This window comes from Astyanax mexicanus, chromosome 20 (genome assembly GCF_023375975.1).
Source record: "Astyanax mexicanus isolate ESR-SI-001 chromosome 20, AstMex3_surface, whole genome shotgun sequence".
Taxonomy (NCBI): domain Eukaryota; kingdom Metazoa; phylum Chordata; class Actinopteri; order Characiformes; family Acestrorhamphidae; genus Astyanax; species Astyanax mexicanus.
Window position 1 is genome coordinate 19,859,069 of NC_064427.1, and position 13,622 is coordinate 19,872,690.

A 13,622-nucleotide genomic window follows, 5' to 3' on the forward strand; every position below is an offset into this window, starting at 1 on the left:
ACACTCAGCTCATCTGTTTGCCTGATTTTATTAAATGGATATTTTGGATACACAAAGCTGCTTCTCTCTCCTGGTTTTCAATGCACTCTTGTGAGTTGAAATACACTCCCACTGACTTACAGCTGCTCTAAAGCAGAACAAAAGGAGGGTTAAGTAACAGTTCCTGATCTAGTACACATTGATGTGATTTTTTTTATTTTAAGTTTTAAATTGGCATGCTTTATTCCATTTGCTTGTTCTAAAAGCTCAGCTTTGACATTAGCCAGCAAGTTCTGCAGTATCCCTGATTGCTGTTACCGCTTTTAAAGCTCCACAGTTGACTGACATTTGTGCAGTTTAACAATCACAATAATTCCCAATATGGTCTTGAATGAATACATGTGGCACATGTGACACCCTCTTGTCAGATAGGAGCTATTTGCACTAGCAACAACTTGGCAGTTTGTTTTTGGGTTATTTGTGCAAATATCAATAGAATATCAATATTACTATCAAATATCAATAGAATTTATCTATGAAAAACCACCAGTGAAGTACAATTGAGATGGGTAGAAGTATGTTTAGAATAGTTATGTTTACACTACTTAAAAGTAAAAAAAAAATACTTTCTGGACCTGGACTACCCACCTCTGTGTGTTTACATAGGATTTCCGGTGGATTTGGCATTTTACAGAGCCTGTAAGACTAGGTCAGTGGCTAAACTGCACTTAGCAGGGCATTACACATGTTGTAAAATAACATATGACATTGCAAAGACTGTTATTAGTGTAAAAATATCTATATTTTATTTTATTTTATTTTAACGTTTCTAAATGTTGTCCGTTTCGCTGTTTTCACAGTACTGTTAGCCAATCAGAGGCGATTTGTTTGCATGTATGAATATTAATGACCAAGATTCGAAATCTTATTGATTTATCCCACCTCCACCAGACTAAAGCAGTGTTATACCGGATCACCAGAGCACCTTTTTTCATGAAAACAAACAGCTCACATGGCATTTTTTTATACTAGAGATCACAACTAGACTAGATTTTAAAATGAGTGAAAAAACGATGGAATGAGACCTTTAAGTATTTATAAGATTTATTTAGGTCTAATTCGTAAATATTATAGTTTTCAACGACAGGCGACGCGCTGCGCGTCCCCGACAGCACCAACCAGCCAGAGGCGCGTTCACGACAGAACGAGCTTGAGCTGCTGCGCGTCCACGAGTCTCTCGCCATAGAAAACAAAGCTATCTGCGCGGCTCCCATTAGGCTCCAGCCAAGTGAACCGAGCGCGGCTGTACCTGCATGTAGACCGAAAACAGCGCTCCCAGACATGGATTTACAGCTCGCCTAATGGCCTTCCACACCGGGGCCTGTCTGTGAGAGGGTTGGAGACGGAGAGCGGGGCGGAACGGGCGGAAATATCCCGGTTTTCTGCTTTACAGCGCGCTTTGTCTCGGCCAGCTTAGCGAAAGCCCGAGCAGCTAGCGTTCGGTTATCACCGTCGTTTTCCAGCGCAGAGCTGCCCGGAGAGAGAGCGAGTCCGCCGGGGAGAGGAAGCCTCGCCATGCCGCTCTCAGACGGGGTTTATTAGAGAACAGGGGGCCGAGAACGAGTGCGGGGATTCTCTACACATTTTTCCAGCGGGTCTCGCCGATTTTCTGCGCTTCAGGGAAACGCACGGACTGGCTGTTCGTCCTCGGAGTCATGGCGGAGCAGAGCTACTCCTGGTGAGTGAACGAGCGAGCGAGTGCGGCATTAGCAGCGTTTAGCTCTGCCTGCGTCCTTATTATCATCGATACGATCATCGATACTCATCGGTAACACCCCGATATCCACTATACTTGGACCCCAGAGTGTTGTCACGATTTTAAACACGATATTTCGCACGATTTCCACACATATACACTCAACAACCGAGCTCCTGTTAAAGCTCCAAGGCGTTGCTTTGGAGGGTGCTGTGTCGAAATTGGGTGCCTGGTCCAATCGTGCTACCTTGTCAAATCGTGCTATCATAGCAAACGTTAGTTAGGTTAGCTAGGCTAACTTGTATCTTTGTGTTTATTCAAAGTAAGGCTGCCTAAATAATAACATATCTAACGATAATAATACATTTAAAAATAAATATAACAACTAGGCATGTTTTTATTTAATTGAGAAACAAAAATAAAGCACAACATACAAGACCATAAAAAATACAAAAAAGAGGAGTTGTGCTTAGAAGTAAAAGTAGGATATTAAAGCTAAATAAAGAAGGTAATAGAGGAGATTTGCTATTATTTATATATTAAATATAAAATTGTCTGTAACGTTATTGCTATTAGTCAATTTGAATTCATTACAAGACGGTGCATATAATTTACACTTGTGTATACTTTGTTTAATCTCACTAAATATAATAAAAACCAAAATATACAATAAATAGCAACATACAAGACCATAGAAAATGCTTAAATTATTTATTTTATTTATGCTCAGAAGTAAATGAAGGATATTTAAGATAAATAAAGAAGGCAAATGAGGAGATTGTTTTAAATTGTATTAATATTATAATTTTTATATTTTATTATATTACCTTTGTCGATTTCAATAATAATAATATAATTGCAGTTATAACGTTACTTTGCTTAAATCTATTTTAAAAATAAGTGATATTAAGTGTATTGGTTTTCAAATAAATAAAAAGCAATACAATTTAAAATTGTATGTGTTTGTGTGGGTCAGCGCATGCGCACAACTCCTAAGTAGCACAACCCGGTGAGTATCGCATTTCGGCACTACACCGGACGTTTGGACGCTGCCTCTGTGCCAATGCGCCTATGCTAAGCTAAGCTAATGTCCATATCGTTGCAAAATGAGTTGAACGCGTCGATTAGACGTTCCAACACGTCTTGATATACAATTCACGTTTTAGTTTAATGTTAATGTAACGTTTTTGTAAGCGTACCCGTCTCCGTATGTTTGGGTTTAGCCCGGCTCTGCTCCAACAAAGGAGAATCACATTAGCTCCAGGGCTAGCTAGCTAAATTAGCAAGCTGAGCTAACTTTGTTATGAAAGCCCGTTCGTTTGAATGGAGCCTGCGTTAGCTAGCTAGCTGACAGAGTTAGCAATTTTGCTAGCGTCCTGTTTCATTTAACATCTAGGTAACGTAGCTTACTAGCTTGGCTAAGATACACACAGAGACTGGGTTAGCTAACCTAAAATATGTAGGTTAATTATGACGATATTGCCAGTGTTGTCTAATGTTCTTTAGACATTTGTCATCTGTTTTGTCTAACAATAAGCAAACATAATAAGAGTGTTATTATTATTTTATCATTTCTTTGTATTTGCAGCTGCGTAACTAGCTGGCTAACTTAGCTTAGCCGTTGTTAGCCTGCTGTAGTAAATATCCTGATAGCAAAGAACATTGAATAAACGTTAGCTAGCTAATGTTTTGTTTGCATCACATCATATTTTAACGCTAATAAAGGGAAAACAGCATTTATTTAGTTAACATTGCATAATAAAAACATTGGCTCAACGTTTATTTAAATGTTGATTTGTTTAAATGGTTGGGGCTGTGAATCTACTCTCACAATTACCAGCTAATGCGTTTTTATGTTAATAGTGGACATTCAAAATCATCATTTAAACAACCTTTATTTAGCAAACACATTTACATCAACACACATTTAAATCAACGTTTATCCAAAGATTTATTTGTTTAAATGGTTGGGCCTCAATATCTCACAATTAACAGCTAATTCATTTTTAATGTTTATAAACGAAATACATATAGCCAACATTGCCAAGTAGATACTTTAAATCAATGTTTTTTTTGACGTTAATATTGGAAAAACAACCTTTATTTATGTAAAATTGCCCAATAAACACATTAAATCATCGTTCATTTAAATGTTTTGAATTGTTTAGGCTCTGAATCTACACTCATTAAAACCTAATACTTTTGGGCAAAAACTGCTCCCCACAAATATTAATAAAAATAATAGCCATTATTGTAATTTAAAATATCCTTTTCTATACTGCAAGAACACAGTACAAGCTATAAGAATAGAATACAACAGAGATATATTTAATGTTTATTGAATGTCAGTGAAGTTCAATACAATCATTGCATATAGCTACAATTATGGTGTTGAGTCAATATTATTCAATCGGTGTAACATCGATGTGCACAAGTAAATCACTTCTGATGTTAGATATTAACGTTGTGTTTTCAATGTCTTAAGAGATGAATAAAAAATTTACATGGATTAAGCATGCTTTTGCTTGCTGGGTAGGCATAAGCAGTGCAGGAATTGTGGATTTAGCTCATTATAAACCAGATGGACCAGACTACACTAATCCTTAATTCTTTAGAGGCGACTGCAAGACATTTAAGAGTTAATTCTACGCTTATTTGTGCGATAAAAGCTACATTTCGAGGTTTAATGCAGAATTATTTTGCCTAATACTGTGCGATATTATGATGTGTATATTTACTGGTGTAGTGTCACATTGTGTTCATTTGTGGTTTACCAATATTATTGGTTGGCAACCTTGTTGAATAATCTGCAGCAAATTTAATCAACCTTTATCTTAATCAATCCTCCAGATGTTCTAGTAGAAGCTATAAGGACACTTGAAATAAATTGAGTTTCTTACTGGATAAGATAATGTATTCTAGAAGTCTTGTCTTAGACTACACTGATTTTTGAATGGACATTTTTTATTGAAAGGAAAAAACAGTCTATAGCCCTATGCGGATGGTATTAGATTCTCAGTGACAAAGCTCCTGCATCCGCACTGCGATTGAAAAAACAGGGGGTCACATGACATGACATCGCGTTCAGTAGCTCCTCCATTTTCATTCACTGTTGTGTTTACGGGGAGCTCCATGGAAACGCGCGCCCAAAGTGTAAATATGGTGCATGGCAGTGGACAAATATCTCTCTTATTAAACACGAGGTGATGAAACTCCGAGATGAACAATAGTTAACAATAGATAAATTTAGCCTGTTATTTTCTCAGAAGATATCTGAGGAAAAACACGTACATGGTTGTTCCAGACAGATATAAAATCACAGGACCCCCTATAAAAGAGAAAATTACCCCAGAACCCCCTGAGAAAACAATCCCTAGGCTTAAACCGTGTGTGAGTAACTAGTGTCACATAGTGTCATAACAGATTATTTGTTAAGGATGAGGATGTTAAGAGAAAAAAAAAATACTGCATAGAGTCTAGATTATTTATTATTTATTATTAACCAGCTTCTCATTTTACATAAACAAAAATATGACATTGTACCAAACTGTACAGAGCCAGCAGACTTATTTTTTATTGTAAGCCACAAGTCCCCAGAAAAAAAAAATGTTGTATTAATTTGTTTTAAATTGAATGTAATAATAAATAATGACTCACTGGCAAGCTGTGCATGATGGCCATAGAACTGCAGAACTGCAGCCTGCTGTCTCTCAGCTTGTCAGCAAATGCACGCGTACAGCTAGCTGTCCATGAGCGATGCTAATGGCATGACTATGACAGTGATGTATAAGTAAATGAGTAACTCTAGGGAGAGCTTAGAAGCAAAGAAAACAACAATTGTTGCAAAACACTGCCTTAAGATGCGTGTATGTAGGCTATTATACTATACAGCTTTATGTGGTATCATGAATGTACAGTTAGGAGTCCTGCCGAAGGACTCTTATTGGTTTATCGCCGTTTACCTATGTGACCAGGGGAAGGAAACCATATCCTGCCACAATAAAGGCAGTTTTGTTAGCTACTATGCTACACCAAGCACATCACACATTTGAATTTACTGGTTGCAGAGTTGGAGCAGCAATTATTGAACTAATACATAGAAATTCAATGAAAATTGAATTTTGGATATTTTAAATTTTAGAGCAGTTAAAGATTTTGGCTGCTGATTAGCTGTTGTCGCTCACTGTGGGATTGAATGTACTTGTGCTTCTCAGCAAATTAGAATATCATTGAAAAGTTATATACTATTGTACACAATTATACGCCAAAATAATTATTCAGTACATAAATATGCTGCACTTCAGGTTTGTGATGGATTTATTGTTGTTAAAAAGTCTTGGTAAGGAAAATACAAACATATATATTTTTAGTTTTTTTTTCTTTCTACTGAATATATGAAACTTCTATATGTATGCTGAATAAAACCAAGAATATCGTTATATAAAATTTCGTTACATTATTTTAGGGTCATATCCTCCATCCCCTTTTCTCACATCTCATAAGTTATAATGAGGCAAAATAGAGCTAGTATTGGCACATATATGTAAAAGTTGATCATAAACAGTGACTACAAAGCTATTTACTGACTGCTTCACACACTGCACTGCTTTAAATCCAATTAACCTGAGCTAATTAGTTAAGCAAAGCTAATTACACTGTCTGTGTAAGGAAACATGCTGTCGGCCAGGTTCTCTGAATACTGACAGTATCCATGGTGCACCTTCAGACAAGCTGGTCATCATTAGACCTGCTGTCACCATAATTATTATTCTGTTGATTTGGGGTGAGGTATATAAACGTGACCTCAGTCTTTTTTTTTTTTTTGATGACCTCAGTATGGCCAATTGTGTGTTTCTATCTTTGTTTTCAGAAAGTTTTAGGCAATCACAGTCAAAATTATGACTTTTGTTATGATATCTGCCTAAATATATCAGTACTCATACTGAAACAATACCACGGCAAAAACTTAAAACATTAGAATTTAATGGAATAATAGAGGATCAAACACGAATGTAGTTTTTTTTTTGTATTAATAATAAAAGTAAAAAAGATGAACAATGTGATGTTTATTCCTTATTTTTAGGTAAGAACATAACTTTCTTTGAGAATAAACTTTGTCTGTAAGCTGCCTAAGGGTAGAGCCACTCCCACACAGAAAATCAAAAAAATATTGGTGTCATCATCAGCCCCACCCCTTCACTTGCTTCCTTTTGGAATCCAAGTTAAAGAAAGTGTCGAGATTTTGTTCAGTGTTTTGATTTACTCAATCCCTGAAAAGCAAGAAAGACATTTTTAAAGCTGGGAAACGTTTAAACTTTTAAATCTGTTGATATTTGGAGACTCGCCACGATTGGTTGAGTGTATTCACTCACTGAGTAAATCAGGTCACAAATCGAGTGCAACTTTGAATCAATGATTCAAAACATTGTTTAAAAGCTAATGTGTTTATCAGGCTTTAAGCTGGTGTAAATACAGCTTCAGGGAAATTCAGGAATATCGTTATTGCAAAAATTCCCTGAAATATCATGATCGTGATGTTAGGGCCATATCACCCACCCCTTATTTACAAAGACACAGGAATCATGTTAATTCATGTTTAAATGAGCTATTTACAGAGTAGATTAGGCTACTAATTGTGCCGTTTTCACCGCATATATAAAGCAATCTCAGCTATTATAGCTAAAACCCATTCATCATAATATGAGCACAATTATTATAAACTCTTAAAATCCACAAAACAAGTGGGAAGTCTTCCCATAAACTGATAAAATCATTGGATTAAGGCACTTATTTGGGGCAGACAAGCATGCTTGCGTTTTTAAGCATCACGCCCCAAAGCGGCCAGTGTGAATGTACAAATATACTACAAACATTTAACATGTAGTATTAATAGCTAAAAAACAAGCATCTCCAAAACTGTTAGTTATTAAACGTTCACTGCATTGTAAAAGAGTGTAATTCCATTATTATCATGTTACAGAAGCAATATATTAGTGTAATAAAATGGTCTAAAAAAAGATAAAATTAGAAAAATACGGTTTTAAAAAGAGTTTATCCTGCTTTTGTTGACGTAAATGTCTCTACTGTCCAGAGAAGACTTGCTGTGAGGATCTGATTGAGGTCTTTATACACCCATATTAGCCCGCTGCCTGGCATTAGGCATAGTGCTAGTAGCTTCGTTGAAAATATTTTCTAAAATTTGCTGAATGTGTTCATTAGAAGTTTTGTGATGTTTGGCCTTTGGTACTTAATATCAGCACCGGCAGCATTAATAGAAGCTGTAGGGTCAGTGGGTGTGTATTTCCAGTTTTCAGGACTGCTGGCCGCCTCCCTCTAACAACTGTAAAGTGTAAAGAGAAGTCCCTCAGGCTCTGCTCAGTAATTCTAAACCTTTAACTGAAGAATATGCTGCTTTTTGCTGTAATAATATGGATTGTTATCGTCTTAAGGAGGCGGAGGACATGCGAACATAACGGTTTTTGTGGCCCAAATATCGTTGGGCCGATCATTGTTTCCTTTAGGGTTTTTTTTTTCTTTCAGCATTGGCAAGCCCACATTTTTGACACGTTTTGTCTTGGCAACCCCAGTATCAGGGTATTTCTGGCAGGGAGCCAAAAAACGGCAGGTTTAAGTTCATTTCTTTCACAATAATTGCGTAAATACGATACAGTAAAGCCAATACAATCGCACTGCGAACAGTTTTACTCAAACTGTTTTCTGTTTTCCAGCTAAAAGATGCAGGGTGTACAGGACTAGGATAGTAATGTTATTTGAAATATCTCAGCAATCACTCGTTCTATGCTATCAATATGTCTTTTTAATGTAGTGCTGCTGCCAAAATTTTGTATGACGCATAAAGAATCTAATTGGTGTCTAGAGTTTGTCCAACAAGTAACATGGGTAGCTTTACGTTACATTTATGTATAGATTAATATACATTTATCACATTTCTCCTCTCACTGTCAGTCTCACTCTTGTGTCCCATGTTTTAAAATTAAAGCCCTCTGCAAAGTTTTGTATTTGTGAATTTGGGACAACAAAAACAATACATATGTTGCCCAAGTAAAGGAAGGTGAAGAACATAAATGTAATGTGTTTTTGTGACTTCATAATTTGCCACGCTCTGATAAACAGTGCGTAGCTTTGCTTGTCGTTAGCGATGTGCGGCAGGGTTATTGATTAGTGGCTGAAGAGTCTGTGTCCCAGACAGATAAATGGTTCATTGAGCTCTCGTTTGTGAATTGGATTGTAACAAATATAACTGATGATTTTATCGACCGTGTCTCCAGAGAAATGCTCTTTGCTTTGACTAGTCATTCTTGTCTTTATAAACGTACAGTACAGTTCAAATTTAACATTTAGCCTTAGCATCTGTTTTTGAGGATCTTTATAGTCTGGAAGTGAGTTCTTGCTAAAGGCTCATTATACTCTGTTTATTATTACAGTATTTTTTATTGATTTTGATTTTTTTTATTATTATTTTTTTATAACATACAGATACATACACAAAGACAAATGAACACCGATATTCTTAATCCCGGAAACACTCCCTGTCTATTCCAGCATGAATATAAAGTATATTTTGCAATTGACCTAAACAAAGAAGGGACAAAAAGAGGAAAAAAGGTAATAAATACAATGATAAAGGATGGGTGCTAAGTTTAGGAAGACTCGAAATATATCATAAATGGATGCCAGCATACTCCCCTTATGTAGGAAAATTAATATCTCTCATTTCAAATAGGGCTTGGGTGACTAGTCATTTAAAACGTTGTTGGGTGTGTCCCAAACCACTCATTACCACACTAAAAAGTAGTGCACAACATTTCATTCTTTCTGAATCCATCTGTTCTAACATCTAGCTAACATCAGTTAGAGTAGTTAACATTTAACATCTAACATAGCGGTTAGTAAATGCTTCTACCTGTAATTAACCTCATACAACATTAAAATAATCCTAAATAAACAGTGGTCAGCAAGAGTGTGTACTTGTAATTAACTCTATAACTTTGTTTGTTTGAAATTGTTTTGTACCATAATATAGAGTAAATTTCAGGTAGCCACTCTCACTGAACTCTGACTGTTTTGTATTTGGGTTTAGTATTCTAAAGTTATATAGGGTTAATTACTGGTAGACACTCTCACTGACCAATGACTTTGTTTGAGTGGCTTGTTTATTATAAAGCCATTTCTTAGAGAGAGTGTCTACCTTTAATTAACTCTATATAACATTAGAATACTGAACCCAAATAAACAAAATCAGTGTTTAGTGAGAGTGTCTACCTGTACATAACTTTATATAACATAAGACTAAAACCAAGGATACTAAACCCAAATAAACATGGTCAGTAATCACCTAAGGGTGTTTGCCTATAATTAACTCTATATAAAATTTGAATACTAAACAAATGAAGTCAGTGATCAGTGAGAGTGTCTTGCTGTAATTAATAAACAAAGTCAGTGGCCAGAGTGTCTACCTGTAATTAACTCTATATAACATTAGAATACTAAACCCAAATAAACATTAAGTCAGTGGTCAGTGAGAGTGTCTACCTGTAAGTAAATCTATAATACATTAGTATACAATTTAAAGTCAGTGTTCAGTGTCTATCTGTACATAACTTTATATAACAGAAAACTAAAACCAAGGATACTAAACCCAAATAAACATAGTCAGTAATCACTGAGGGTGTTTACCTGTAATTGACTCTATATAAAATTAGAATACAAACCCAAATACACATGAAGTCAGTGATCAGTGGGAGTGTCTACCTATATTTAACTCTATATAACATTAGGATGTATTAACACAGATAAACATAAAGTCAGTGATCAGTAAGAGTGTCTACCTGTAATTAACTCTATATAATATTAAAATACTAAACCCAAATAAACAGTCAATAATCTCTGACGGTGTTTACCTGTAATTAATTCTATGTAAAATTAGAATACAAAACCCAATTACACATGAAGTCAGTGATCAGTGGAAGTGTCTACCTAGATTTAACTCTATATAACATTAGAATTTATTAACACAAATAAACAAAGTCAGTGATCAGTGAGAGTGTCTACCTGTAATTAACTCTATATAACATTTAAAATACTAAACCCAAATAAACAAAGTCAGTAATCAGTGAGTGTCTCTATGTGTAATTAACTCTATATAACATTAGAATAAACCCAAATAAACATAAAAGTCAGTAGTCAGTAAGAGCGCTTCCCTGTAATAAACTTTGTCATTAAAAACGTTTTTGAATGGATTTTCTTTTTTTTTTTCCACAGGAAAATTTAGTGTAGTACCAGTCCTTATTCCCAGTCTGGAAAACCACCAGTGATTGTCTCTACCTGTAATTAACTCTTTATAACATTAGAATAAACTCAAACGGTGAGAGTGTCAGTGAGAGTGTCTACCTCTATATAACTCTATATAACATTAGAATAAATCCAGTTAAACTGACCATGTGTAAATTGGTTCAGTTCCTCCAGAAGCTAATCCGATTTACGTTTTATGAATGACTGATTAGATAAGGTGGGTGTTGGATGGAAACTGGAAATACTGGCCTTTACACAGTTATGCAAACACACACTGGCACCCGCACAACCCAACCATCACAATGCAACATTAATATTAGTGTGTGTTTTAAATAATAATACTCTTTTCTGCGCAGATAAAGAGATTTGCATGTTGTCTGTACTGGTAGAATGTGATAGAAGCCTGTGCTCTAGACTGTGTCATAGTTTTAGGTTGAATCATCTCGGTCCTGGTTCTAATTACACCCTGAGTTTGAAACACCACCTGTAGGTGTGCCGTCGTTCCTCATTGTTTAGGAGCCAGCAGTGCTCTGTTTTTATCTCTGCGCTCATCAATTACAGCGTATGGGCATCCCCATTTACTCTGAGACATGCTCGGGCTGTGTATTGGCAAGAGCCTGGTGAACCTGGTGTTATGTATTACAGCACAGGGGTTACAATTCAATATATTGTGATTATATTGCAATACTATAAGCAAGATAATAGGGCTGAAACGAATGATTATTTTGGTAGTCAACTAATCTGACAATTATTTTTCCGATTAGTTGATTAGTCACCGATTATTTCTGCCATGTGGTCCATTTCTGCTTGCTGTGGTTATGGCTCCTTTTTCTAGCTTTCTTTATCTTCGCTTCAAAATGATAGAAACAGCTGAACAAGGGATTTAAATGTCGTTGTAATGTACAGAACATTGTCCTTTAAATGTGAAAAGTGCTGCTATTTAGTGAGTGTTTTGGCGACACCGAGCGAGTTGAGTGTAAATTGTGTGAGTGAGCACATTTACCCTTTTCCTGTTGTTTTTCTCTCCCTAGTATTTTTACATATTGCTACTAATTAATGATAAGTCGACAATGAGCGGTTGGAGTCGACAATTTTTTATAATCGACAGTGTTGATTATATCGACTAATTGTTGCAGCAGCCCTACAAGATGATATATTGTGATTATTGCTAAATAAAATTTTATGCATGTAATTCTGGCACAGCATGCGCCAAGATTAGCCAGCAGACTTCGTCTGAGGGAGGAATCTGTACCTACTCTTTGTGTCAAGTCAGCAAGCAAATAAGGCAGAGTTTGAGTTTCTATTGCAATTAAGCTTGAACTAGCTTGTTTGTGTTTTGTCATTTAGCTCAAGCTAACAGTAATTTATGGTAAACTCTCAGCGTGAACATCGGGCATGGCCAGCAACAGCTTATTTATTTGCATAAAAGTGACAGAGCCCTTAAACGGCTCATTCTGAAAGGAACTGAAACTGGTAATTGATTTTTGTGCATGTTTTATATGGAACATAAAGACCTATTCCTAGACTTAACTTGTGTAAAAGGAGGTATATATCATATATTATGTACCCTTTAATGCTAATAATGCTATGGTCTGAGAACTTTTGTTATGAAGCCTTTAATAGATAGTTTGCATCTGGGTTAAAGCCACTGTTTAAACAGACAGCGGTTTAGTCACTATGCTAACAACCAGTCTGGGCCAATTTGGAGCATGTTAGCCACTATGCTAACAGTTTATATTGCTGCTAGTTAAAAAACAGCTCAAGGTTAATGTGGCAAGTTAAGCTGTTTATAGTGGTCTGTGCATCATGTCTGTACACATATAGCTGCAGCTCAATTTTAAGATTTTTAGTGGTGTTGAAAAATCTAAAGATCATATCATTTATTCATTTTCTACATTGATGTCAAGTAGTTGTCCAGCCTTAGTTTGAACATTGGCTATTTCCTGACCTGTTGGTGAGTTTTTATGAAGTTTTTGCTGCAGTATTATTGCTGTGTTTTGCTGTGTAGAGTAGAAATAATCGTAATGTGTGTCAGTAAAGCACTGGCAGTGAGTTTATCCTCTGAGTTAATGACCTCAGTGTTTGCAGTGTAATCTAGGCTAGTGTTCCTTAGCCTCCTCCAAGGCCACTGCTCCACATCTACACTACAAGGATTAGTTTAACGCAGGAATATGTGCCACTTTACTGCATGCCCTACTGCATAACAGCTGTGCTATACACTGATCTGCCATAACATTAATACCACCTTCATGTTTCTACACTCAGTTTCCATTATTTCAGCTCCACAGACTCTATAATAACAGACTGTATGTGTTTCTCTGTGTACTAGGGATGGACGATGTGGCCTTAAAATAATATCACGATATTTCAGGAGATTTTATTGTCTTTTCACATCATGTGGTACATGAGGTTAAATGAAATTGTATTCCTACTGTCCAGTGTACACCCAAAGAGCAATTTTTAAAATAGATAAATATTAAGACAAAATAAAAAAAGTAAATATACGAAATATAAAGGAATAGGGAAGGAGTAACAATACTCTTGACGATATTACAAAACACTAAATACATTTTTT

The 13,622-nt window shown here is 35.8% G+C and overlaps 1 protein-coding gene across 1 annotated transcript in view; it reads left to right on the forward strand.

The window, feature by feature from the left end:
- Positions 1-1,179: 1,179 nt before the first annotated feature.
- sppl3 (signal peptide peptidase 3) overlaps positions 1,180-13,622 on the forward strand; it is a 44,739-nt gene continuing 32,296 nt past the window's right edge. The window contains exon 1 of the mRNA XM_022681131.2: positions 1,180-1,717. Coding sequence (XP_022536852.1) covers positions 1,695-1,717 — 23 coding nt within the window. The 5' untranslated portion in view covers positions 1,180-1,694. The remainder of the gene's footprint in view (positions 1,718-13,622) is intronic.